The sequence below is a fragment of the Lytechinus pictus genome, chromosome 16, assembly GCF_037042905.1.
Source record: "Lytechinus pictus isolate F3 Inbred chromosome 16, Lp3.0, whole genome shotgun sequence".
NCBI lineage: Eukaryota > Metazoa > Echinodermata > Echinoidea > Temnopleuroida > Toxopneustidae > Lytechinus > Lytechinus pictus.
In genome coordinates, this window is record NC_087260.1 from 25,012,041 (window position 1) to 25,037,630 (window position 25,590).

The 25,590-nt window shown below is 36.3% G+C and overlaps 2 protein-coding genes across 2 annotated transcripts; both read left to right on the forward strand.

Moving 5' to 3' along the window:
• The first annotated feature begins 483 nt into the window (after positions 1-483).
• LOC129279518 (serine/threonine-protein phosphatase 6 regulatory ankyrin repeat subunit A-like) lies at positions 484-2,719 on the forward strand. The gene is made up of 4 exons (XM_064110972.1): positions 484-506; positions 1,209-1,356; positions 1,930-2,142; positions 2,561-2,719. The coding sequence occupies exons 1-4, from the start codon at positions 484-486 to the stop codon at positions 2,717-2,719; spliced, it is 543 nt and encodes a 180-aa protein (XP_063967042.1).
• A 906-nt stretch (positions 2,720-3,625) lies between these two features.
• LOC135156952 (uncharacterized) lies at positions 3,626-25,423 on the forward strand. The gene is made up of 9 exons (XM_064110973.1): positions 3,626-3,878; positions 8,225-8,475; positions 9,518-9,631; positions 11,823-11,982; positions 12,910-12,973; positions 13,962-14,266; positions 19,264-19,361; positions 25,013-25,116; positions 25,351-25,423. Exons 1-9 carry the CDS (start codon positions 3,626-3,628, stop codon positions 25,421-25,423), a joined length of 1,422 nt encoding a protein of 473 aa, XP_063967043.1.
• Positions 25,424-25,590: the final 167 nt, after the last annotated feature.

Sequence of the window (25,590 nt, forward strand, 5' to 3'; positions counted from 1 at the left end):
ACAACTCTCCCCTTTTGGACACTGAAAATATACCCCAAAACATCTCTTTTTGCTCATTCTAACCATATGACAAACAATTCATCAATGATATAATGTTGTGAAACCTCTGTACTTGTCCTCTCATAAAAAGAACACCTCACCTTGTGATAGACTCTATAAAAGTGAGAATATAAGTGAAATAAGTACTAAAGTAATGAGGGAGTTGTACGTGTGTGACATCACAGATCTTGGTCGCATTGCCAATGGGAGGATCTACATGGCATTAGTGATCTCAATATTCAAATGCTCATAACTTTCTTATTATTCATTCAATCTTCCTCAAACTTTCAACAATATGTTTCTTTGATTTTTCTCTTTGATATGGATTCAGCTGGTTTCAAGGGTTTCATTCTCCTTTAATACTATGGATGTATTGGTTGCTTCATTTTGTTTCTGTTTTGATTTGTTTATTTGTTCAAATACAGATAGTTGTACCAGAGCAAGATGCATCGTGTGTGGGTGTACGTGTGAGTTTCGTGACGGGGAAGAGGGGGGGGGGGAGCTGTGGGTGGTGGTGAGTTGAAGTGAGCTTGTGTGAGTGTCTAGGGAGAGAGATGAGGGGGAGGGGGTATGGGGGGGGGGTGAGTGTGTAGGGACGTTTTACGATAATAACCTTCCTCTAATTAACCTTTGAAATAATCTTTTATCCTTTTGTTTCATTCTTGTACAATTAATATGTGCAAAAGATATTATTTATATTCTAATCAGGGGAAAAAGTCATCTTTTACAAAGTACGTTTGTTTTTAATTTTGTCGATTGATATGGGTTTTTCCCCTCTGCTTTCACATTGTTATAGAAGAGAAATTTGGCAGTTTAATTTGATTTGTAATCATTTTAGAAATATTTGTAATCTCATTGATATTGATTTATTTGTTTGAGTGTTTATTGATTGTATACATGCAAATAATATTTATTTATATGAATTGTGATTGTAAACTTATTGATTTGAAAGAGGAAGAAAATAAAATATTATTAAAAAAAATATATAATATGTCTCTATGTTGTAAATCCACCGATATAAATTAAATCGATCATTAGATGAAAAGATATCAATTGAATAAGCGATGCGGATCATATTTAGGCAAAGGCATGTAAAAGAATTCAAATTAGCCATAATTTGTATTAATAATTCAACTTGCTCGATTTTCTTTTTCGTTTATTTTGAAAAGTGGGAATGTAGCAGTTGTGAATTATCTACTGGATCAGAAAGACCTACTGAGTTCAAGACGTTCAAGAAGAGGTCATTCACCTTTAGATGTTGCACTGCGATCCGGAAAGGCTGGAACTGCACGGATTCTCCTTGATAAGATAAAACATGTAAATTCTTTAACGATTTCGGTAACTCTATAACAATAGTGCTTCTAGATTTTCGGCGTGGTATCCAAAGGGGAAATTCATTCATAATCAATAAAAGGTATGCGTCAAACTTTTGGCAAACCGCATGCCCTGGAAAATGCAAATTTACAAACATGACAAAGATGGCGAAAGTTTTCTGAATACATCAAAGACATGTTGAAATGTCCTTTAAAGAGTCCATTAGCTTTGTCACAACTATTGTTTAGATATATAAGAATTTCATCCTGATGATTTCAAGGTGCCTTGTATCCTATATCACTAATTGTGATAATATGAATTATGCGTTCAATTAGTTTAGTTTGATATTCGTTGTATATGATGAGTGAGTATAATAAGTTTTTGTTTTATGTTCTACTTGCAATATTTCTTCAGGGCGATGAGATCCGCCAGGATTCTATATTTTCAGACACTAGTAGTGTAACTGTGACAGGGTTCTTAACATGATTTAAAGCTCATGATAAAATGATATGGCATAGTAATACGGTCATTATACGCCTTCAATTACTTTTGGAGTTTTCTTCTGCTGTTTAACAGGACACGTCGGTAATACACCAGAGTGATCGTGAAGGATTTACACCTCTTCACATTGCTATTGAAATTGGATTAACATCAATCGTTGAAGAGTTGATTTCTCTCGGTGCTGATTTAAACCAGGCATCAAACGATGGCCAGACACCATTACATACTGCTATCAGACTATGTAACTGTAAGAAGAGACAAGTTGAAATGACACCAGCTTTAGACCAGGTATAGCATACCTAATTAAATTAGGACTCGTGTGACCCAGGGGGAAGCGAAGGGCCTTGCCCCCCTCGACCTGATTATATACAGTATTTCATTTATTTTTTATTTTGTTTGCATGGTAGACAACTTGTACACCACTGGTTGGTTCCCGGCCAATTCATGCTACTAATCATTAAACCCCTTAGCTATGGCCGTAGGGCTTTCTTATAATTATGTTTCTTTATGTATTCTGGGTTTTTTTAATGTAAAAAAACAAAGCATATTGTTTGGCACGTAATCCTCATGTTTTTTTTTTTTTATCGCAATCCGAATTTTGATTTAAAAAAATCATTCAGATTTTCAGAGTGCGATTTTAAATGCATTCATTTTTTCCAAACTTGCTATTTTCCTAATTTTTGTCCATTTTTTATTATCAAAATAGATACAGCAAGAGAGTGATGACACCCTATCACCGCCAGAAGCTTTGATACAAATCCTAGTAAATCAAGGATCTAAGAAAGGCATCAAGGATAATGGCGGGTATTTTCCAGTGCAGTACGCCAAGGATGAGCACATTCAGCAAATTGTATTCTATAGGTGAGAGAAATAATACGTTATCCATGCTCCAACTTTGTGCAATAAAAACATATAGAGTCTTTATCAGAATGCTCATCTCCAAATTAATGACCATCGTCGCCTTAAATAATTCATTTTTTTGGGGGGGGAGGGGTGGGTCGCACACCAGCCTTTGTATCCTTTTACAGCCAGATTTACCTTGAATTTATCCAAAATAATTATATGAACAAAGGTGAATCATTTTATTTTATCCAAGTACAATTCTCAATAAATTGGCGTTGCCTTATATTGAAATCAAATTGATTTTCTTTACAAAACCTTAATATTCATGAAAAAGCCCTGTGAAATCCAAAAAGATCTTGCAGACATGATTGCTCCTATATACTTGAACAGTCAATCCTACCTAAGTAATCTTCCAGAGACCTTTTTCGTTGAGTATATGTTATAGTTCAATCTCAGTCCTTATACAAATGAATGTATGAAAATAGGAAACTGTTGCATACATTGGCTGATACCTACAATTTATTTTACCCTATTTTTTCCTTCTTCCTTTTCCAGGTCATCGGAAGAAGATTTTGATACCCAACGTGGCAAGTAGTTCTCTTGAGTCTTAAATGTCAATTTAACATTGAATTTTAACAGTCATTAATACAGAATTTTCCAAGGGTGCAGATATACATCGTTTGGATATTTGTATGGGGGGGGGGGTGGGGTGGGGGTGGGGGTGCTTTGCAGAAATCTCAGTAATCCCTCCATTGACGATAAAACTCCTTAAAATAAGGAATCTAAAAAAATGATTATTTTCCTTGGTTCTACTAGTAAGTCAATTTACCCCTTTAAATCAAAAGATCGACCGTTTCCAAGATCAAAGACTCACCGCAGTATTGGTAACGAAGGTGGAATCCTATACTTGGATAGTTGTGACGTCACAATGGCTGTTCTACCAGGACCATTGGAGCCTGGCTCTTGTCACGATGTATCTATATCTCTGATTACTGAGGATCCACCATCAATCAAAGAGGATGAGTTTCTTACAGGTCATGGCATAGAGATCGATATCCCTCCTCAGTGGTACTACAACAAATACCGACGCATAACTCTATGTCTCCCCCATGCGGCAGCACTCGGGAAGTCAAATAGACAGTCTACTGACGTCATTTGGAAACATAAAGAATTGACTTCAGGTGAGCTATCAACAAACGCAAAGTTTACTCATAACTGGTAATGCAGTGAAAATAGTCGACGTAAAAATGCCTTTTTAAGAAAGGCATAGATTTTTACTATCTCAGTCAATAATTTGCTTGCATCATTCGTAATGGTGTAAGGCTATATGCCTATAGTGTTATGCGTTTTTTGGAAATGTATAGTAATGAATCAGATTGGTATCCTCTCTGCGTACTTTTTTTTATTTTCATTAAATCACTGTGTGCGCTATGAACGCCTAGCTTAGCCGGGTAATATAGGAGCGCCTTGAGCATCTAACAAGGTGGATATGTGCGCAATATAAATACCCTATATTATTATTATTATTATTATTGTCTCGTATGCATAGCAGAGTGAGACTATATGCAATGCTTTTCTGTACAATTATTTGGAGCATCCATTAACCGGACCGAAATGCTAATGTTGAGGACCATTTATTTGTCGATACCAGTTGGCAAGATTCTGAGTTTTAAAGTTGCGCACTCTTTTATTGTAAAACTCTTTCTTAGCAACCCTAATCGATTTTATTACTTTATTTCTTAAATTGGGCAATTTCGCTAATTTGCATAAATACAAAATGGCGGCCAGATGCCATCTTAAAAAACCTAACTTTTGAACCCCTTGCCCCGAAATGATGGGTAATTACTCTTTTTAGGGGTTTGGGGGTGTGTAGAATCACTTTCTGCTACCTATTTTGCAATTGAAATGTCATCTTCAGGTCAAATCCAAGATGGCCGCCAGATGATGCCATTTTGAAAAATTAACTTCAGAACCTTCTGTCACAGAATCATGAAAAATACCTCTTTTAGTGAGTACATTGTATTTGGTATGTTGATTCCATTTCTGTTAATAATTTTGCAATATAGGATCATTCAGATAAAAAAAGATGGTCGCTAAATACCATTATACAAACAAAAATTCCCGAGACTATTGAACCTTGACCCTTGAAGAAGTACTCTCCCCAAAACGTACACGCTTCCCCAAAGAGGTATACTATTATGTGTAGGATCTCATGTAAGGCTATTTTAGTAAGAATGATTAATTTCTTGTAATCTCTCCATTATTAGTGGTCAAGTCACTCTCAGATGGTCAGATGATTGATATATTTCGTCCCTATAGCCGATCACCTTAGAATGAAACCATTCATTTCTGGAGTTCTCATCATTTGTTTATGTCCAGCCATACTTTTTTAATGGAAGTATTATTTTTTCAATTAAAAAGTGATTTCTCCGTAACTTCAGAAAATTGGTTAACCTTCCTTTATAATTATCATTGGACTTTTCGTCCTGACAAAAGGTCAGCATGAGTGCACTTTTTAGTCTCTTGTAGAAAATATGCTCCCAAAGACTGATCCATGGTCATATCATTCCATAAGCACAGTTTGCTACAACGCTGGAACATCTGGTAGCTTCCCTCAGTTCCTGTGAGCAGTGGCGTGAAGCAATTAGGCTGCGCCTGGCCCTTACACTCGTTGGGATCTTCTCCATGCTTCTCCAGTATGTATTTGGCGAATGCACAGAAGGCATCTACATGTGGGCGCGTCGTGGTCTAGTGGTTCTAACTCTTGCCTTTCAAACAGAAGGTCGTGGGTTCGAATCCTAGTCATGGCGGGTTTTCCTTCAGCAAGAAATTCATCCACACTGTGCTGCACTCGACCCAGGTGAGGTGAATGGGTACCCGGCAGGATTAATTCCTTGAATGCTTGAGCGCCTAGGCAGCCCAGCTAAAGCCGGGGTAATAATAGCAGCTAGGGCCCGCTGTGAGAACAGTTTTCGGAACTGAAGTGGCTACCCTGGGTAAATATACCGTTATCATTATTATTATTGCTGATCCCTACCAAGCAGATGGGAAAATATTCTACATTGACCGGCTATGTGTAAAAACAGTGGTCGGGACAGTTCTCATCCGTGAGATGTTGTACGGCATCGACGTCGCCACTGCCTTTCATAAAGAAGTGGGAGTAGGTCTATAAGACCAATTCATACAGCCGCCTGTCCTGTGAATGTAAGGAGTTTGGATCACCCATCAGCCTGTAAGACATCCCGATCCTGATCGACTCAAGACACTGACTGTGCTCCAGATATCTCTATCAACAGCACTCACTCGTCTGGTTGTAGTGGACTTCTCACCCACCTTGGATTGACTAATTGTCTCTAGTTCCCTTTCACTGGACAATGAGATAAGCACCAGGATAGAAAAAATCTTTCACAGTCATGGCCTAGCTCCTGAACGGAAATAAGTCCTGGAAAACGTACGCCGATCAATAAAAGCGGCTAAACACCTCCCATGTCAGCTGCCTTGGACGTATCCTGCACATTAAATGGCAGGACAGAATGAAAAATATAAGGCCCTTCAGCGTACATGTACGTGCATGCTGGCATTCCCAGCTTATTCTCGCTCCTTATTCAAAGGTGCCTCAAGTGGTTGGGGCAGGTTCGCCGTATGAAACTTTTGCAAATCCTAGAAGGGAAACGCCAATGTAAGGTGAGATGTGTAATTGGTCCCCATATAGATCACAACTCCGTTATAAACACACCTGCAAACGTGACATAAAACTTGCCGGCATAAACAATTGTGCAGATGTAGATGATATTGGCCATCTATGGATTGCTACTAAGTACAGGGGTCAAGACATCAGAAAATAATCGGAATGCTATACCTTGGCAGACGAAAGACCAAGGAGGAAGGCTAGGGCAGCATCTCTGTCTGAACCTGTCTCATCGCCATCCTCCTTCATCTGTACAAATTTGCTGTTTTGAGACAGCCACTCTACATCGGAGCTCTACAGCCACACTCGAAAATGTAATACCTAGCGCGCTACACCATCGTCTTTTGAGACAAACTGATGCCTACTTATCATTGGACATTTCGATTTAGGAAAAATATGGAGAGAACACTTTCAAATTCAAATAAGACTTTAATGCCTCTTCAGTACAAAAGCATGAATGGACATTAAAAGAAATTATAATGATCGTAGCCCAAATTCTAAGGTGAGCGGTTAAAGTCGAACGTCTGACAACATCTCGGATATGACTTCACCTTGAACTAAAAGAAGTGAAATACATAAGCTCTTTGACTATATGCCTCGGAAAGTAATCTTGGAATAGATCTGAAAATTATTCTTTATTGCAAAATTACATTAGAACTAGAATCAAACTACCAAATTACTAACGAATAGAGTTATTATTCATGATTCTGGGGCAAAGGGTTAAAAAACTAATTATTTCAAGATGGCGTCATCTGGCGGCCATCTTGGATTTGACCTGAAGATGACCTTGTATTGCAAAATAGATAGCAGAAAGAGATTCTACATACCCAAAACCCCGCAACAAAGGTATTACTCATCATTCTAGGGCAAGGCGTTTAAATTCAATTTTTCAAGATGGCATCTGGCGGGCCATCTTGGATTTGACATGAAGATGACCTTATATTGCAAAAATAATAGAAATCGATTCTACACACCCCTAAATCCATAAAAGGAGTTATTCCTCATCATTTTGGGGCATGGGGTTCAGAAGTTAGGTTTTTAAGATGGCATGTGGCGGCCATTTTGGATTTATGCAAATTAGCAAAATTGCCCAAAAGGGCAACTTTGGGCAACCAAACTGAATTTGTTCTAGGACCCCATAAAAACACGAATCAAGAAAAAACCTCATCGGAAAAAAACACATTTCTAGGCTCGAAAATGTCAAATCGACTAAAAGGACTTGGTTACGAGCATGCAAACCCTTTTGCCTTTGCAAAATTAATGACTTAATGTTACATTTCATCCATGGTTTGTCATTTACATGCATAGGTATGGATTTTACCGGTAAGCATCGATCAAGATTGGTTTGAAGAAATAAATAACATTTTGAGGAAGGATCTTCTGTGATATATACATCCTCCCATGAATGATCAATTAAAACCAAGACCCAAATTCACGAATTCCGCTATCTCGTAAAGAACGCACAAATTTCTTTTTAATCTTATTTTGCAAGGACAAATTTTCTGAAGAAGGGCACCACAAAACACAATTATGATTACTCATACGTATTGGTGCAAGGATATGTGGATCTCTAAAGTGATTATAACAGTTGGAAATGATTTTGTTTAAAATATTGTTTCCTTTAGTTTTATTTACAATTCAGAAAATCAGCAGATCTACAAAGCCATCACCAAACAAAAAGTATCTCTTTGCAAAAAGTGATTAACACTTGTAGCTATAAGCAATGAATAAGCAACGATACAAAAGAGGGACGTAACCTATACAATAGTTTTAAAGGACACTTGTATTAAGATACTCTAAACCACTATTTTCTGCAATATGCAATAATTCCTTTTACAGCTCATCGCCTCAAAGCATATGTCAATGAAGACGAAATGCAATCTACAATAGAAGAGAAACATGTCGAGGTCACCATCTATGCTGATTTTGTGATTAATGGCAAGATACAACTTTGGGTACCATTCGATATTCACCGTCACGCCACGGGGAAATTGATGGCTTGCACCCCTTTCCTTCCCGTTGATATGGTACAGGGCAATGATGTAACACTACGGATGTACATACACGAGGACATACCTTACATTGCTGAGGTAAACAGAACATCTCGACTGTGAACTGTTTCTGAAAATCACTTAAGCAAAATATTCATATCTAATTGAGATCATATTGGTGAATAACTGCTGATGATTGGTTAATTCTGTTATGAAGTTCCAGAATGCTGTGTTCTAACCATAGACTTATAACGGCGAGTTTTTGTGACATAAAAACACAATGAGACGCATTATCAGTGATCAGTGGCGTACCCAGGATTTTCCGAAGAGGGGGCAAATTAATCCGCTAAAAAAATTGACAAGCCAAAACAAAAAATAAAGAGGTCTCCAACCACAAATAAAGGACATTCCGTACCAGTATAAAAACATTGACAAGCAAAAAAAACACAAAGGTCTTCCTTCAACCGCAAATAAGGGACGTCTGGGATCAGTTGTGACTCGTCAGAGGGGGGGGGGGGCAGGGTTACGTCCCTTGCATGAGTTGTGACTCGTCAAGGGGGGGGGGGGCAGTCTGCCCCCCCCTTAGGTACGCTAGTGTCAGTGATTTAGAGAAAATCGCACCCTGTAGAGCATTTCAAGTCAACAATTTTAACTGATAATTGTTAGAAACGTGCATCTGACTGGTCGGAGTAAATTTCCATCAGTAGAAATCACTACATGAAACACGCCCCTATTTACCTTTCCTTCCAAATAAAGATAGACATCGATATTGCATTGCTTATCATCATGTATTGCTACTTTAGATCAACGCATTAACCAAACACTGTATAATCAGGTATAATCACAGTTCAATAAATAATACAGTAATATGCCCCTTCCATGCCTCAATCCTGCCACAGCAAATCACACAATTAGTTTCTTAATTTTGACTTGCACTTATCCTGACTAGTAAACGATTTGATTATTATTATTGTAATCATTAAAATTATTTTGATTATCATATACGATTACTGTTAATATTATTATAGATATGATTCTATCATCATGATTTTTATAATTATACTTATTTAATATCATTCTATTTTTGTTTTCGTTGCTTTTTCCCCCTTTTACTTTTTCGTTTTCATTATTATTCAAAAAGAAAATCAAGGAAGAAGAGGGACATCTGTTAAACCGTCAGGTACATCCTAAAAGATGTTTTGCCCTTGAACCTGAATCAAGCGACCTACAGATAGAATGCAATGGAAGAAAGATGGTAATTTATATTCAGGATTTCATTTTTTTTCCTCGTTCAGAAGTACCTTATTCTTCATATTCCTTTCTCATTTTAACAATTCCTTCCGAGGCACATTGAGTTACAAAACAGGTTACATATAAACATGTAATAGACATCAACTGTTTAATCTAAAATGTAATAAAGATGAAATTTCTCTGTAACGTTTTAGCTCTTCGAACATTTGAATTAAATGAACATTGGATTTAAATCGCCATTTTACATAAAAAAGTATCTCTTTCTTGAACTCATACCAAATTGAATGTATATTAAAAGCTCTTCCTTGCATATAAGAATTGTTAATCATTCGTCTTTTTATGCTCATACAGAACCAATTTTTAAGTCTCAGAGGATTTTGAAATGTTATGACTTTTACAATTATGAGACTGCAATTTTTATGTACAAGTGTTATAAATATTTTTTACCTCAGTCAATATGTAATTATTTTGTTTTAAATCGTAATGTACATATTTTATACAAACAGGGGCAATAATGATTTTCATATACCTAAAGTAAGAATAAAATTATTTCAAAACTCAATTTTTTATAGGGGACCATTAATTTGGAATACTTTATCAAAGGATCTTAAGGATAGTTGCTCTCTTAATGTTTTTAGGAGAAATTGTAAATATAAAATCATCACTACTTATTCATTTTTACGTAATTATTATTCTGATTGTTTGTTTGGGTTAGTTAGGTAGTTCTTTCCCCTTTTCTACAAAAATTGTTCAAATAATTTATTATTTTATTTGGGTCGGCCGTACATAAGGTTAACTTCTTTTTGGCTGCTACCCTTTCAGTATAATACTTTATTTATATCCATGTCTGATTTATTTCATGTTTGTACTATTTGTATTGTTTTTATACTGAGAAAAATAAATTGAATTGAATTGAATTGATAAATACATGACATAGGATTTGTATATTGCATACTGTGCAAATATCATAAACAAATCGCATACATTCGTAATTCCGAAGCTTCGTTATTCCGAATGTTCGGATATTCCGAAGGTTCGTTATTCGGAAGGTTCGTATTTCCGAAGGTTCGTAAGTCCGAAAACGAAATGAGGTTCGTCATTCCGAGGGTTCGTTAGTCCAAAAACAAAGTACGGTTCGTAATTCCGAAGGTTCGTTAATTCGAAAACGAAATGAGGTTCGTAATTCCGAAGGTTCGTTAGTCCGAAATTGTAATGATTAACGAACCTTATTTCGTTTTCGGATTAACGAACCTTCCGAACAACAAACCTTTTTTCGTTTTCGGACTAACGAACCTTCGGAACATCGAACCTTATTTCTTTTTTGGATTATCGAACCTTCGGAATAACGCCACAAATGTTCGGATTAACGAACCCTTTTACGTTTTCGGATTAACGAACATCGAGGTATAGGCAATTTACGTGTTTCGGAATTACGGACCTTCGGAATTACGAAGTGTAACCAACAAATTAACCAACGTAAACTTGCGATCTTGAATTTTGTATCCAATGAACAACGTCGTTTCGGTAATAGGAATTGTAATTTTAAACATAAATTGCAGAGAATTCTTTATCTTTATCCAAAAATTGGCAACAAGATTATATTCTAACATAATATGAACAAAAGTTTCGTCTGCTTCACAGAACACACAATATGTGTCATTAGCTAATTTCCAACGACATTAATTGCTTTCATTATTCATTTTCTGCATCTTATTTTTCATTCTCTAAAAAGAAAACTCCAACTATATGTTTAAGTTGATGCCATACATGTTTTATTATATATAAGAGAAAAGGGTACACAACAAACCATTTTTTTTCGCTGTTTAGTTCCTTTTATTTATTGTTAATTTCGTTTTATTTAGTATTAAATTTATTTATACGCCTTAGGAAACATACAATGTCACAAGATGAAATTTATATCAAAATTCAGTTAAATTCCTTGATTGATATTATCTTTATTTTGTTAAAAGTTGATTCCGGTATAAATTATTTTAAAGAAATGACACTGGCTTTACAAACGTAATTTTACATAGAATTTGCTTGTCCTAATGTTTGCTGTAGATCTGCCTTATATGATTAAAATTTAAATGATGAAATACTACTTACTGTACATATCGTCAATGTTTACCATAATTTTACCAGAAATTCAAACGGATCTTGAATATACCCGTTGATTTTAAATATATATTTTCCAGATCATCTCTGCCAATGAGCTATTCAACCGACAGGAGACTCTAGTATCGATACCCGTTAAGACTGGCCCCAATACCAGAACGCAAATGATTAACATCTCAATGTCAACAAAAGAAAATAAAGATCCGATGACGAGCATGGCGTTTATGGCTATACGAGCAGGTTTCAAATATTCTTTTTTCTTCTTTCTAATTCCTTACGATTATTGTTTACCAAATCTTAGACAGGTTTTAAAGAATTTTCATAAGGCTTTAAAGAATGAAAAGTAGCCTTTTTATACGTAACTAGTCCTGCGTTCCCTTTTTTTCACTCTCGTTCTCATTCTAACAAAAAAATTCACTAGTCTAGGATCACAAATGTCAAGGTAGTTTGGATAAACATGTTATAAAAAGTAAGTACTTTTTACCTTAAGAATCCCCTCCCTCTTGCTTTACGTCTATGTTATTAAAGGGGAATCCAACCCAAACAAAAACTTGTTTTTATAGGGAAAAGAAAAATCAGACAAGTTGAAAAGGGGAAAGTTTGATCAATATTGGACAAACAACAAGAAAGTTATGAAGTTTTAAAGTTGTAAATATTGGTAATCACTATACCCATGGAGACTTCAAATTGGCCGCATATGGGATGTCATAGTGATGTAAAGGCAAGGACTACTCTTCCATGTACTCCAATACATATTTTGGCTAAAATTTCATTTTTCCCAAAAGTCTTATTTCAAATTATATTTTTCTTTCATGAGGACATAAAACAATATACTACCTGGGTTATATTTAGATTACCGCCCCAGGGGAATGGGTATTTAAGAAAAAAACACAAATCCTTGATAATAAAGTACATGGCCTATGGGAAAGTTGTCCTTGCCCCTTGTCATAATTTACTCACTCAGTTGCCAATTTGAAATCTACATAGTATTAGTGATCTCAATTTTAAAGCAGCTATAACTTTCTTATTGCTTGTCCGATTTCTTTCAAACTTTCGCCATTCTGTTTGATTTATTTTTCTCCTTCCCAACACAACATTGTATGGCCAAGGCTGGATTCCCCTTTAAGAAATTAACCTTGCTGACGAATTTGTCTGTTCTTTCTTTAGATTTCTCTACTGACAGGCAATCAACACTTGATGAGATAATCAGCGCTACAGATTCTGAGAGCCGGTAAAAATAGAAATAGTTGTAGTTGTAGATATTTTAGCAGATCGTTATAAATCATATAGCAAAATATGAAAAATGAATTAGACAAAGGATTTGTTACGGAGAAAAATAAACTTTTCATACAAATTAAAATTGTTAGCCTGAAGCATACTCAGTAATAACAACATATACAACCATGTACCTATTGCATAATGATCAGGAAAGAGTGAAACAATGTAGGGCCGAGGCGATTGATATAGTTGATGTTTGATATGATTAGAAAAGCAATACCAGTGAAAATATAAACTTATTTGATATTTCCTTCAATCGCTGACCCATTCACTGTTGTATGCCGCATTGTATCTCGGTAAATAAGTGTGCGTAACGTTTCACGCCTTAACTTATAATTTTACTCGATAGCCATCTATGGATAAAACATTTTGGGAGTGATGTCACCCCCCCAAAAAAAAAGTGGTACTTGTACTGGAATTTGTGTTCGTAATTCAAACTCCAAACTTACATTTATTTTGTTTTAGGAAGGGGGCTGAATGGTTCTGTGATAAACCGACTCAAAGCGGAAGATTCCCCGGGCAAAACTGATTGAATCTGAATACTCGGGATATGATCAATATTGCAATATTTCAACTTGTCTTCACCAATGTTTAAAGCATAAATAATACAAACTTAAATTTACTTTGCATTTTCGTTTTACATGTCTTTGTTATCATAAGCATTTCAATGATAGCTGATTATTCAAAGCTGTATAGGTCTACAGGCCAGTACGGGCCACAGAGAAACATTGTCAGTGCGAACGTCCAATACTTGAACATAAGGCCCCGTCAGATCTCTCATACTGTCAAAAGTTGATCAAAGATGTAAATAACACGTTGTTGCATTATTAGACATCATGTGACATTACCGGTTGTAACAGCTAGGGGCTACTGCTGCGACCGGAACAGGGAAATGACACAAGGTACATTTTAATCTTTTCCATGTGTATCTTTTAACGCAGAGAAAAGGACTCCGGGGTTGAGGATGCCATCGCGGAGGATATGAACACAGATAAGTACTACCATCTAGGAATAGCACTTGGTCTGTCCTACGAAACACTTGACAGCATCCAAGCAAGTATTAGAGGACAAAAACTAGAAGCTGGGGCTTACACTTCAAATCAACGAGCTGCTATTATCATGATCCGCTACTGGAAACACTTACAGTATCCTGACTCCCAAGCAGATCATCATCTGAGAGAGGTGTGGTCATCTGTGACCAATTCAACAAAGTCAATCCCTCCTGTTGAGCAAGCTAACAGCTTAGGTATGCCATGGATGTTTCTTTATTGTATGAACACCGTATTGCTTTATGGTTTAAAGTACAATGTATACCCATTCCTGAAGACACATACATGTACAAAAATAATGTCATATTATTAATGACTCTCGTAGTCCAGAGGGGCATGATCGTTATAGGTCAAAATAGAATAAAGAACCAAATGTAAAATCAACTTCATTTATCTCTGCACTGCAGTGCTACAAGGCATGCAGCATTTATAGACTACTTCAAGACTTATTTATTTATGTTATTTTGTCCTCTAAAACTGAACGAAGATCTAGTATTAGAAATATAATGTAATGAAATATTTCATGTTTGTTTATTGTACACATTTTTTATTTGTTATGTGATAACCCATTGGTATTTTTGGCTTCCAACAGTAATATATAAATAAGTCAATAAAACCGGGATTTTAAAAATCAAATAATGCGAGCGCGAAGCCCGAGCTGAATTTTTTTTGACATTTTTACCTAAAGAATGGAAATTCTAAGCACATGTAACTGAAACAGATATAACTAAACAATTGATGCGAGCGCGAAGCGCGAGCGGAAATTTTCGAGGTTTAGACCTACTGAACGAGACACTTTATCCAAGTATTGTAAATCATGACAAGGAAGAGTAAGTGGGGATCTTCTGTTCATTAATAATGCGAGCGCAGAGCGCGAGGAGAATATTTTTATATACCTGAACTGATCGAAAAGGTACATGTTAAGGACTGCTTGCACTAAGCCATGATGACGTTACATATTTCAACAATCAAATAATGCGAGCGCAAAGCGCGAGCTGAAAGATTTTGATATTTCTACAAAAAGAATGTAAAATTTTAATCAATTTGTTTAATCGAGAACAGGATAGGTATATAACTAAACAATTGATGCGAGCGCGAAGCGCGAGCGGAAAAAAATGAGTCACTCTTTTCATGTTTTGTAAATCACGAAAAGAATGAGTAATAGGGAATCTTCCTGCATTAATAATGTGAGCACAAAGCGCGAGCAGAAAATTTTTGATATTGTGATCTGAAACTGGATAATGATTTTAATAGAGAACAAGTTGAGAAACTGAACAAACATGCGCGTGCGTGTTTCATATTTAGACCTAGAATCTAGGCATTCTAAATACATCTTTTATCATGATATTCCGATCTGAAAAAGAGTCAATTTCAGCTCTATATTTCAAGCACTTTGTAGGAAAATTGTGAAGTGGATATGGATCGCACTTAATAAAGAGCTGATATTTTTCATTATTATTACTTAGAATTTTAACATAGGACATGGACATCCTTAGGACATGCATATGAAAATGACTATCTTACTGTTCCTCTTGCTAAGCGGGAGATGAAACAAAAGGGACAATTTAATTATCAAATTAATATCTTATTCATAAATCTGATGATATAATGACCTGAAAACTGGACATTCCAAGCACTTTTGGAATTATAAATAGGATGCAACAGTTAATATATTTTAACCATTAATGCGAGCGCAAATCGCGAGCCAAAATTTTTGGTAAACTGTCATGGAAAAGGGGATTTTAAGTAGTTTGTTGTATATCAATATTTAGAGATAGTCCAGGATAGGCCCCATGGAAACTTGACCAAACCTTGTTTTTTTATATAAACAATATTTTCTGATGGTTTCTTGTCAATTCGAGGATGCTGAGCATTTTCCGCAAATTGGCAAAATCCAATATGGCCGCAAAAATATGCAAATTACACACGAAAATCCTAAAATTGTCCGCACATTGGCTATGAAATGCATGAAATCGTGTGGCAGGGGTGAAATACTCTCTGAAAAAATAATTTTTTACAAAATATTTATTTTCCTGATATTCAAAATGGCCGCCATAGGCCCTTGTATACTCTATTATGTACAATATGAATAGGGAAAACTAATTTTCACAAAAATGAGCACTAAACCGCAAAAATTCGTGATATATGAACGAAGTAATATATGCAAATCATCATTACTAACGAGATATATCATTTATTATGTCATGTATGGGAACATTGCTGTATTTTTATATCTAAAATAGCCGCCACTGGCCCAAAGAGTATTATGTACAATGGCAATGGCCGGGGCCAAAAAAATGACGAGGGTGAACACTAAAATGCATATTATTAAGATATAAACGAGTGGAATACTGACTAAAAACATCATTGTTAATATGCCATTCATGTGATAAATGCTGTTTTTTTGAAATTCAAAATGGCCGCCATAGGCCCTTTATTTATCATGTAACAATGCGAATGGAGAAACTAATTTTCACACGAGTAAGAAACATAAAATGCATGTAATTGTGATCTACGAGTAAAATATTGTCTGACAACATGTTTTATAGCATGACATATCATTTCTTTTGTCATGCATGAGATAAATGCTGTATTATGAAATTCAAAATGGTCCCTATAGGTCCTAACAATATTATCTACAATGTGAATGGGGACATATAATTTTGTAAGAATTTGGATTTGCTTGACTATGACATCCATATGATCCTGTTGTATGAGTAAAATTCTATTTGAAAACATATATTTTTTTTAATTATAGCATTTCTTCTGCCATATAGGTGATAAATACTGAATTTTGACATTCAAAATAACCTCTACAAGCCCTAACTAAATTATGTAACATGCGAATAGGGAAACTAATTTTCACAAGAGTGAGAATAATAAAATGCATATAACTGTGATGTACGAGTAAAAATATTGTCTTAAACATGATTTCTAACTAAATACATCACATATTGGTCGTGGAGGTAATAAATGCTGTACTTTGAAATCCAAAATGGCTACTGCCATAGGTCCTTAAAGTATTGTGTACATTGTAACATGGGACATATAATTTTGACAGAATTTGGCTTTGCTTGACTCTAAATATTGCATATAATTCTGAATTGTGATGTAAGGGTGAAATATTGTCTAAAACCATGGTTTCTTACGAGATATATCATAATGTTGTGTAATTAAGGTGATAAATGCTGCATTTTTAAATTGAAAATGGCTACCATAGGCCCTTATCGTATACTATACAATTTGAGTGGAGACAAAATAATGTTCACAAAAAGGGCATATGGCAGCCATTTTGAATGTTGAAATACAGTATTTATCACCTAAATTACATAAGATATGATATATTTTGTTATAAATCATGTTTTCAGACAATATTTCACTCATACATCACCATTTGGCCAATCAAATCCAAATTCTGTTGAAATAATTTGTTCCCATTCACATTTTGCATAATACCGTAAGGGCCTGGAGCGGCCATTTTGACTTTCCAATAACAGTATTTATCACCTTACTGGCAGAATAAATGATATATCTTAATAGAAATTATGTTTTCAGACAATATTTTATTCATAGATCACTATTACGTGGATTTATGGTGCTCCCTCCTGTGAAAATTGGTTTCCCACTTTGCATTGTACATAATACTGTTGATGTCTATGGCGGCCATTTTGAAAGTCAAAATACAGTATTTAACACAAACTTGAAACCTGAATGATATATTTCGTTAGAAAATACGTTTTTAGACAGTATCCCATTAATTTATCACATATATATGCATCTTAGTGCTCACTCTTGTGATTTCTTTGCTCCTCTTTCTCATTGTGCATAATATTGTTAGGGCCTTTGGCAGCCATTTTGAATATCAAAATACAACATTCATCACATACATGGCATATTAATAATATATTTCGTTAACAATCATGTTTTTAGTCAGTATTCCACTCGTTTACTTTATTCTTAATACTATGCATTTTAGTGATCACTCTTGTGAATTTTTTGGCCCCCATTGCCATTGTACGCAATATATACTGTTTGGGCCAGTGGCGGATTTTTTAGATATCAAAATATGTTCCCATATATGACATAATAAATAATATTTCTCGTTAGTAATGATGATTCGCATATATTACTTCGTTCATACATCGCGATTTTTACAGTTTAGGGCTCATTTTTGTGAAAAATTAGTTTTCCCTATTCATATTGTACATAATGGAGTATACAAGGGCCTTTGGCGGCCATTTTGAATATCAGGAAAATAAATATTTTGTCAAAAATTATTTCTTCAGAGAGTATTTCACTCCTGCCACACGATTTCATGCATTTCATAGCCAATGAGCGGACAATTTTAGGATTATCATGGGTAATTTGCATATTTTGGCGGCCATATTGGATTTTGGCAATTTGCGGAAAATGCTCAAGGTTACACGAGTGGCATCATTCACATTCGCAATCAGCACCCTCGAATTGACAAGAAACCATCAAAATATATTGTAAATATAAGAAAAACAAGGTTATGCCTCTTCTATCCTGGACTAAGATGCATAACTCGCCAATCAAAATGCGAGCGTGCGGCACTAGCTGGTACGTTTTGACAATCAGACATGAAAAGGGGTATTTTGAAAACTTGATGGAATAGACGAAAATAATAGGTACTTGACAAATAAAATTTTGCGAGCACGCAGCGCGAGTAGTAAATGTTTATATTCAGACCATATAATATAAATTTTTAGAGAGCACTTTTTAATCAATTTGTAAATCAAACAAAATAATGAAAGTTCGATTTCCGAGCTGAAGTATGTTTTGTATATTGAGTTCAAAATTTGATATTTTAAGCTCCAAATTGAGCAAGATATGTAAATCACCTAAAACGCAATGCGAGCGCGAAGCTCGAGCGAAAATTTTATTATAGGGACATGAAAATTTTTTTTTCATGATTATTTTCCCAGTCTTCCACTCATCTTATTTCATTCAATCGTCTTCGTCCTCTTGTGTTTCCCTTCTTTTACCCTCTATTTTCCTTTCTTTTTTTTTCTTTCTTTCCCCCTTTTTTTTCTTTTTTTTGCTCCGCCAATTGGGGGGGGGGGGGGGCGGCCCCTCGGGCCCCCCTGGATCCGCCTTTGGTGTGTTGCTAGGCTTAAACAGATGTTGAAATTAATCATAGACACGATATCAATATGTTATCTTTTCTGTAAAGACGGGAAAGTTGGTTCTACTTTGGAAGAAAGCTTTGGAGACAAGCTATCTTACGCACGATCAATACCTGTTCCGAAAGAAAGTTTCTATGGGATAGAGGTGAGTGATCGTAATATGGATGGTAAATACGGTTTCTTCTGAGCCAAAGATTTAAGGTATAAATCTAAATCTCTACACTATAAAGCAAAAAGAGGGCATTAATAGTTAAGGTTGATGACCATTCTCTTTGATTTCCTGTTGTTGGTGCCCGGATAATTGTATGATGAAATCATAACTACCTGAACAATCTGGCAGTATATTACTTTGACAGCCAGCGGCAAACATAGCTAAAGGCCCGGCTACATTATTACATTTGAGCAACCGAGAAACAGGAGAGAAGCATTTACCTAGGTGATATGGTACGCTGTCATTTAATTAATTGCCCAGTTTGTCTAAATTTCACTTTGTCTACTACCCATTTTTTTTATTCACTTTGTAAAATATTAATTTGGTTCATAAACAGTTCATCTAATCATTAAAGGAGAATGAAACTCTTGGAGCAAGTTAGCTTTTGTGAAAACAGAAAAATCAAAAAATAAGATCAACAAAAGTTTGAGTAAAATAGGACTAGCAATAAAAGAGTTATGAGCATTTGAATGTCGAGATCACTATTGCTATGGAGATCCTCCCATTGGCAATGCGACCAAGATCTGTGATGTCACACACGTACAACTCTCCCATTTGGACACTGAAAATATACCACAAAACATTTCTTTTTGCTCATTCCAATCATATGACAAACGATTCATCAATGATACAATGTTGTGAAACCTCTGTACTTGTCATCTCATAAAGAGAACACCTCACCTTGTGATAGACTCTATAAAAGTGAGAATATAAGTGAAATAAGTACTAAAGTAATGAGGGAGTTGTACGTGTGTGATATCACAGATCTTGGTCGCATTGCCGATGGGAGGATCTACATGGCACTAGTGATCTCAATATTCAAATGCTCATAACTTTCTTATTATTCATTCAATCTTCCTCAAACTTTCAACAATGTGTTCCTTTGATTTTTCTCTTTGATATGGATTCAGCTGGTTTCAAGGGTTTCATTCTCCTTTAAGATCAAGAAGTGTAGGACCAAGTAGGTATCAACCAAAATAGGTGAAGCCTAAAAAAAAATTTAGCTAGTAGATGAATACGGATGTAGAAATATGATGAGACCATGTGGGATGACCAATTGGAAAGAAGACAAAGTGAGTGTAGAGTTAAAGTGTTAGTTTTCCCCTCTCTTTATCTAAGGAAAACACACACACCACCGACACGTGTACATTTTAGACTTGGACAGATCACACCACTCGTAGAAGAACGCACACAAACCGCCAACCCACACACACACACGCCAGAGACATATTCGACCGTAGGACCCACACCACCGCCCACCAGTGGCGCATCGTGGGTCACAGCATGGAGGGGGGGGGGCACCAGCAAAGAAATTTAGTTCACTTTATGGGCGTGCGAAGCGGGCTCAATTATAGCCAGGTATACTGATCTAATACAGACATTTTAAGGACTGACATTGGAATGATATGTATCTGACTGATCAAATAAGTATAAAGTGAGCGCGAAGCACGAGCTGAATTTTTTTCGATATTAAAACCTAAAAAGGGAGATTATTAGAAAAATTTTGTAAGCATGCAATACCCGTCTCACTAAATACACAATGCGAGCTGAATTTTTTGTATATATTGACATTTATGGATTTTTTTAAAGGAATGCATGAAAAGTATAGGCCTACATATCTCTCCAGAGTCGTCCAAGCGGGAGCTGATTTTTTTTTCTAGAATTACACCAAAACACATGAAGCACTATTGTAGTCATTGTAATCATGAACATGATACGTATTTCCTAATTTAATATAGCGAGCGCGAAGCGCGAGCTGAAATGAATTGATATTTAGACCTAAAGAGGGGCATTTTAAGGCTCGTAGGATTTCATTTAGACCATATGGAGGCCTATTTCACGAACCAAATATATTTAGGCCAGAAAAAAGGGATGTTTTAAAAATACTGTTATTAGGAATTCATGAAGAGCTGACGTATCTCATCAATCCACTAATCCGAACGTAAGCACGGTCTTGAAATGTTATATATTCAGACCTTAAAAGGGGACAATCACTTAAGTAGTCATGAAAAGGAAGCTATTGTCACTTCATGAAATAATAAAAGCTCGAAGTGTGAGGAAATATACAGGATTATTCATCTCATTAAACACACAATTGGAACAGCAGGAGTGATGAACACATTATGCCCCTTATATAATTTAATATATGTAATATCATTATTTTCTTATTCTCCTCCCCTTACTTCATTTCTCTTTCCATCTTTTTTTTGGCCAGCCGATCGGGAGAAGGGCACGTGCCTCCCCCTCCCAACAACGATCGCATGGTCACATATTCATTAGATCAAATCACTCTTAGAAGAGCGCACGCACAACGCCCACACGTTAACATCTTCATTAGATCAGATCACTCGTAGAAGAACGCACACACAACGCCAACACGTTCACATATTCATTAGATCAGATCACTCGTAGAAGAATGCATACACAACGCCAACACGTTCACATATTCATTAGATCAGATCACTCGTAGAAGAATGCATACACAACGCCCACACGTTCACATATTCATTAGATCAGATCACTCGTAGAAGAATGCATACACAACGCCCACACGTTCACATATTCATTAGATCAGATCACTCGTAGAAGAATGCATACACAACGCCCACACGTTCACATATACATTAGATCAGATCAATCGTAGAAGAACGCACATACAACGCCCACATGTTCACATATTCATTAGATCAGATTACTGTAAGAAGAACGCACACACAACGTGCACACGTTCACATATTCATTAGATCATATAACTCGTAGGAGAACGCACACAAAACGCCCACATGTTCACTTATTCATTAGATCAGATCACTCGTAGAAGAACGCACACACACCGCCCACACGTTCACGTATTCATTAGATCAGATCACTCGTAGAAGAACATACACACACCGCCCACACGTTCACATTTTCATTAGATCAGATCACTCGTAGAAGAACGCACGCACAATGCCCACACGTTAACATCTTCATTAGATCAGATCACTCGTAGAAGAACGCACGCACAATGCCCACACGTTAACATCTTCATTAGATCAGATCACTCGTAGAAGAGCGCACGCACAACGCCCACACGTTAACATCTTCATTAGATCAGATCACTCGTAGAAGAACGCACACACAACGCCAACACGTTCACATATTCATTAGATCAGATCACTCGTAGAAGAATGCATACACAACGCCAACACGTTCACATATTCATTAGATCAGATCACTCGTAGAAGAATGCATACACAACGCCCACACGTTCACATATTCATTAGATCAGATCACTCGTAGAAGAATGCATACACAACGCCCACACGTTCACATCTTCATTAGATCAGATCACTCGTAGAAGAATGCATACACAACGCCAACACGTCCACATATTCATTAGATCAGATCACTCGTAGAAGAATGCATACACAACGCCCACACGTTCACATATTCATTAGATCAGATCACTCGTAGAAGAATGCATACACAACGCCCACACGTTCACATATACATTAGATCAGATCAATCGTAGAAGAACGCACACACAACGCCCACATGTTCACATATTCATTATATCAGATTACTGTAAGAAGAACGCACACACAACGTGCACACGTTCACATATTCATTAGATCAGATAACTCGTAGGAGAACGCACACAAAACGCCCACATGTTCACTTATTCATTAGATCAGATCACTCGTAGAAGAACGCACACACACCGCCCACACGTTCACGTATTCATTAGATCAGATCACTCGTAGAAGAACATACACACACCGCCCACACGTTCACATTTTCATTAGATCAGATCACTCGTAGAAGAACGCACGCACAATGCCCACACGTTAACATCTTCATTAGATCAGATCACTCGTAGAAGAACGCACGCACAACGCCCACACGTTAACATCTTCATTAGATCAGATCACTCGTAGAAGAACGCACGCACAATGCCCACACGTTAACATTTTCATTAGATCAGATCACTCGTAGAAGAACGCACGCACACCGCCCACACGTTCACATTTTCATTAGATCAGATCATTCGTAGAAGAACGCACGCACAATGCCCACACGTTAACATCTTCATTAGATCAGATCACTCGTAGAAGAACGCACGCACAACGCCCACACGTTAACATCTTCATTAGATCAGATCACTCGTATAAGAACGCACACACACCGCCCACACGTTCACATCTGCATTAGATCAGATCACTCGTAGAAGAACATACACACACCGCCCACACGTTCACATCTTAATTAGATCAGATCACTAGAAGAACGCAAACACCTCGCCCACCATAGCCGCCCACACGTAGACATCTTATAGAGATCTGGGCCCCGTCTTACAAAGAGTTACGATTGGTCCAATCAACCGTAACTCTATGGAAATCCATCAGGGTCAAAAAAAAAATTCTACAGTAATTTGCAAAATGTCCTTTGAAAACAAAGGAGAACACACCAAATTGTCCAGAAATCGATGAATTCATGGATATACATTCATATCTAGAAATTTTTTGAACAAACATGCATTTTATATGTTGACTTTGCTGGCTCTCCATAGTTGCGATTGATCGGATCAATCGCAACTCTTTGTAAGACGGGCCCCAGATCCCCCGTTGAAGAACGCACACACACCACCCACACTGATACATCTTAGAGAGATCACACCACTTGTAGAAGCACACCGCCCACGTGAAGTGTGATCTGGCTAAGATGTGATATGACTTGTAAAACATAATCATATTACACAGAAACCATCCATCTCTTTTACACATACACATCCTCTCAATGCCTTCAAAACAACAAACACAATTGCATATTGAATCAAACATTTTGAGGAAGACAGCGTGGCATAATTATGGTGGAAATTGTCTTGTAAGTTATGAGCGAGCGATGCAAGCCAGCAATACTTTTGCTCTAAAATTGAATATTCAATTTTGCGGTAGATCTTGGATTTTAACAATATCAAAAAGTTGATGTGGTCAACACTTTTCTTTCCCTTTCTCTCATTTACTCCTTTACACTTCGCTACGCTGATCATTGACAGGCACACAAACATTTATAAACGCACATCGGCCTCGAACATGCAGTCGCACGCTTATACACGAACAGCAACAGATATGTACATATTTGGTAAAATTGTTACCACCACGAGGTTAATTATGTGTCCAACCAAAAATATTTTACTCAATTACTGTCCAGTAAGGTTTAAAAAATTAGCAGCAATTACTGTAGAATGGGCAAAATCTTCATCACACTGGATAGATAAAAATGCCCAATGTTGGTTGGACACATAATTACCCTCATGGAGCACTATTACCCAATGTTCTTAGAGTGGTTCTGGAACATCCACACTCGGATACGCATACTCACACCCTCACCCGAATAGACACCCACTCGCACACTCACCTACTCTCTCTTTCCGTCTCTCATCATGTTAACTAGAAAATGATATTGATTAATTTGTATGTTTACTTTTTGTATGGCCGAGACTGATTTTATATTTTTAATTTCAAAAGTACTGATTTATTGTTATTATAATTTAACATATCGAACATACAATGACAAATTTTATGACATCTTCCTTTGTCAAGATCCCTGGTAACCTGAGCATCCTTGAAGCAAGAGGTCCTTGGGAGGAAAGATTTCAGTTTCGGCGAAGTAGAACTCCCAGTATCAGAAGCGACTCTTTGAGCAGGTAGCGAGGAATACACATTTTATTTTTGTTTTTGCTTTTTAACATGTTAAAAGCGTAAGCATCATTTGTAAACAGATAACACTGAGTAAATGATTTAATGTATTGAAATAAGTTCGTACAAAAAATCTGAAAATATATTGGAAATTATGAAAAACAGATTCATTGGGAGGGAGATCTCTTAGGATTTACAGCAGCAAAGATTGTTTATGTGTTTTTGAAATTCTTCTCATGTAGTATCAGCACGTTGCAAGAGGACCAAGAAGAGGGCTTTCTACGAACTCGTAAGTTTGTTTGTCTCATACTGTAGTCATATTATCACTTGTGAAATAATCAAAAGTGTATTACCCATCTAAAAGAGAAATGTTTAATATTTTACTTCGTACAAAAAAGGGGTGAACAATTAGCTTCATGATCGATGCTTAGGTGAAAATAAAAGAAATACGCAGGTCTGATAGAATGACTCTACCTCGGGTT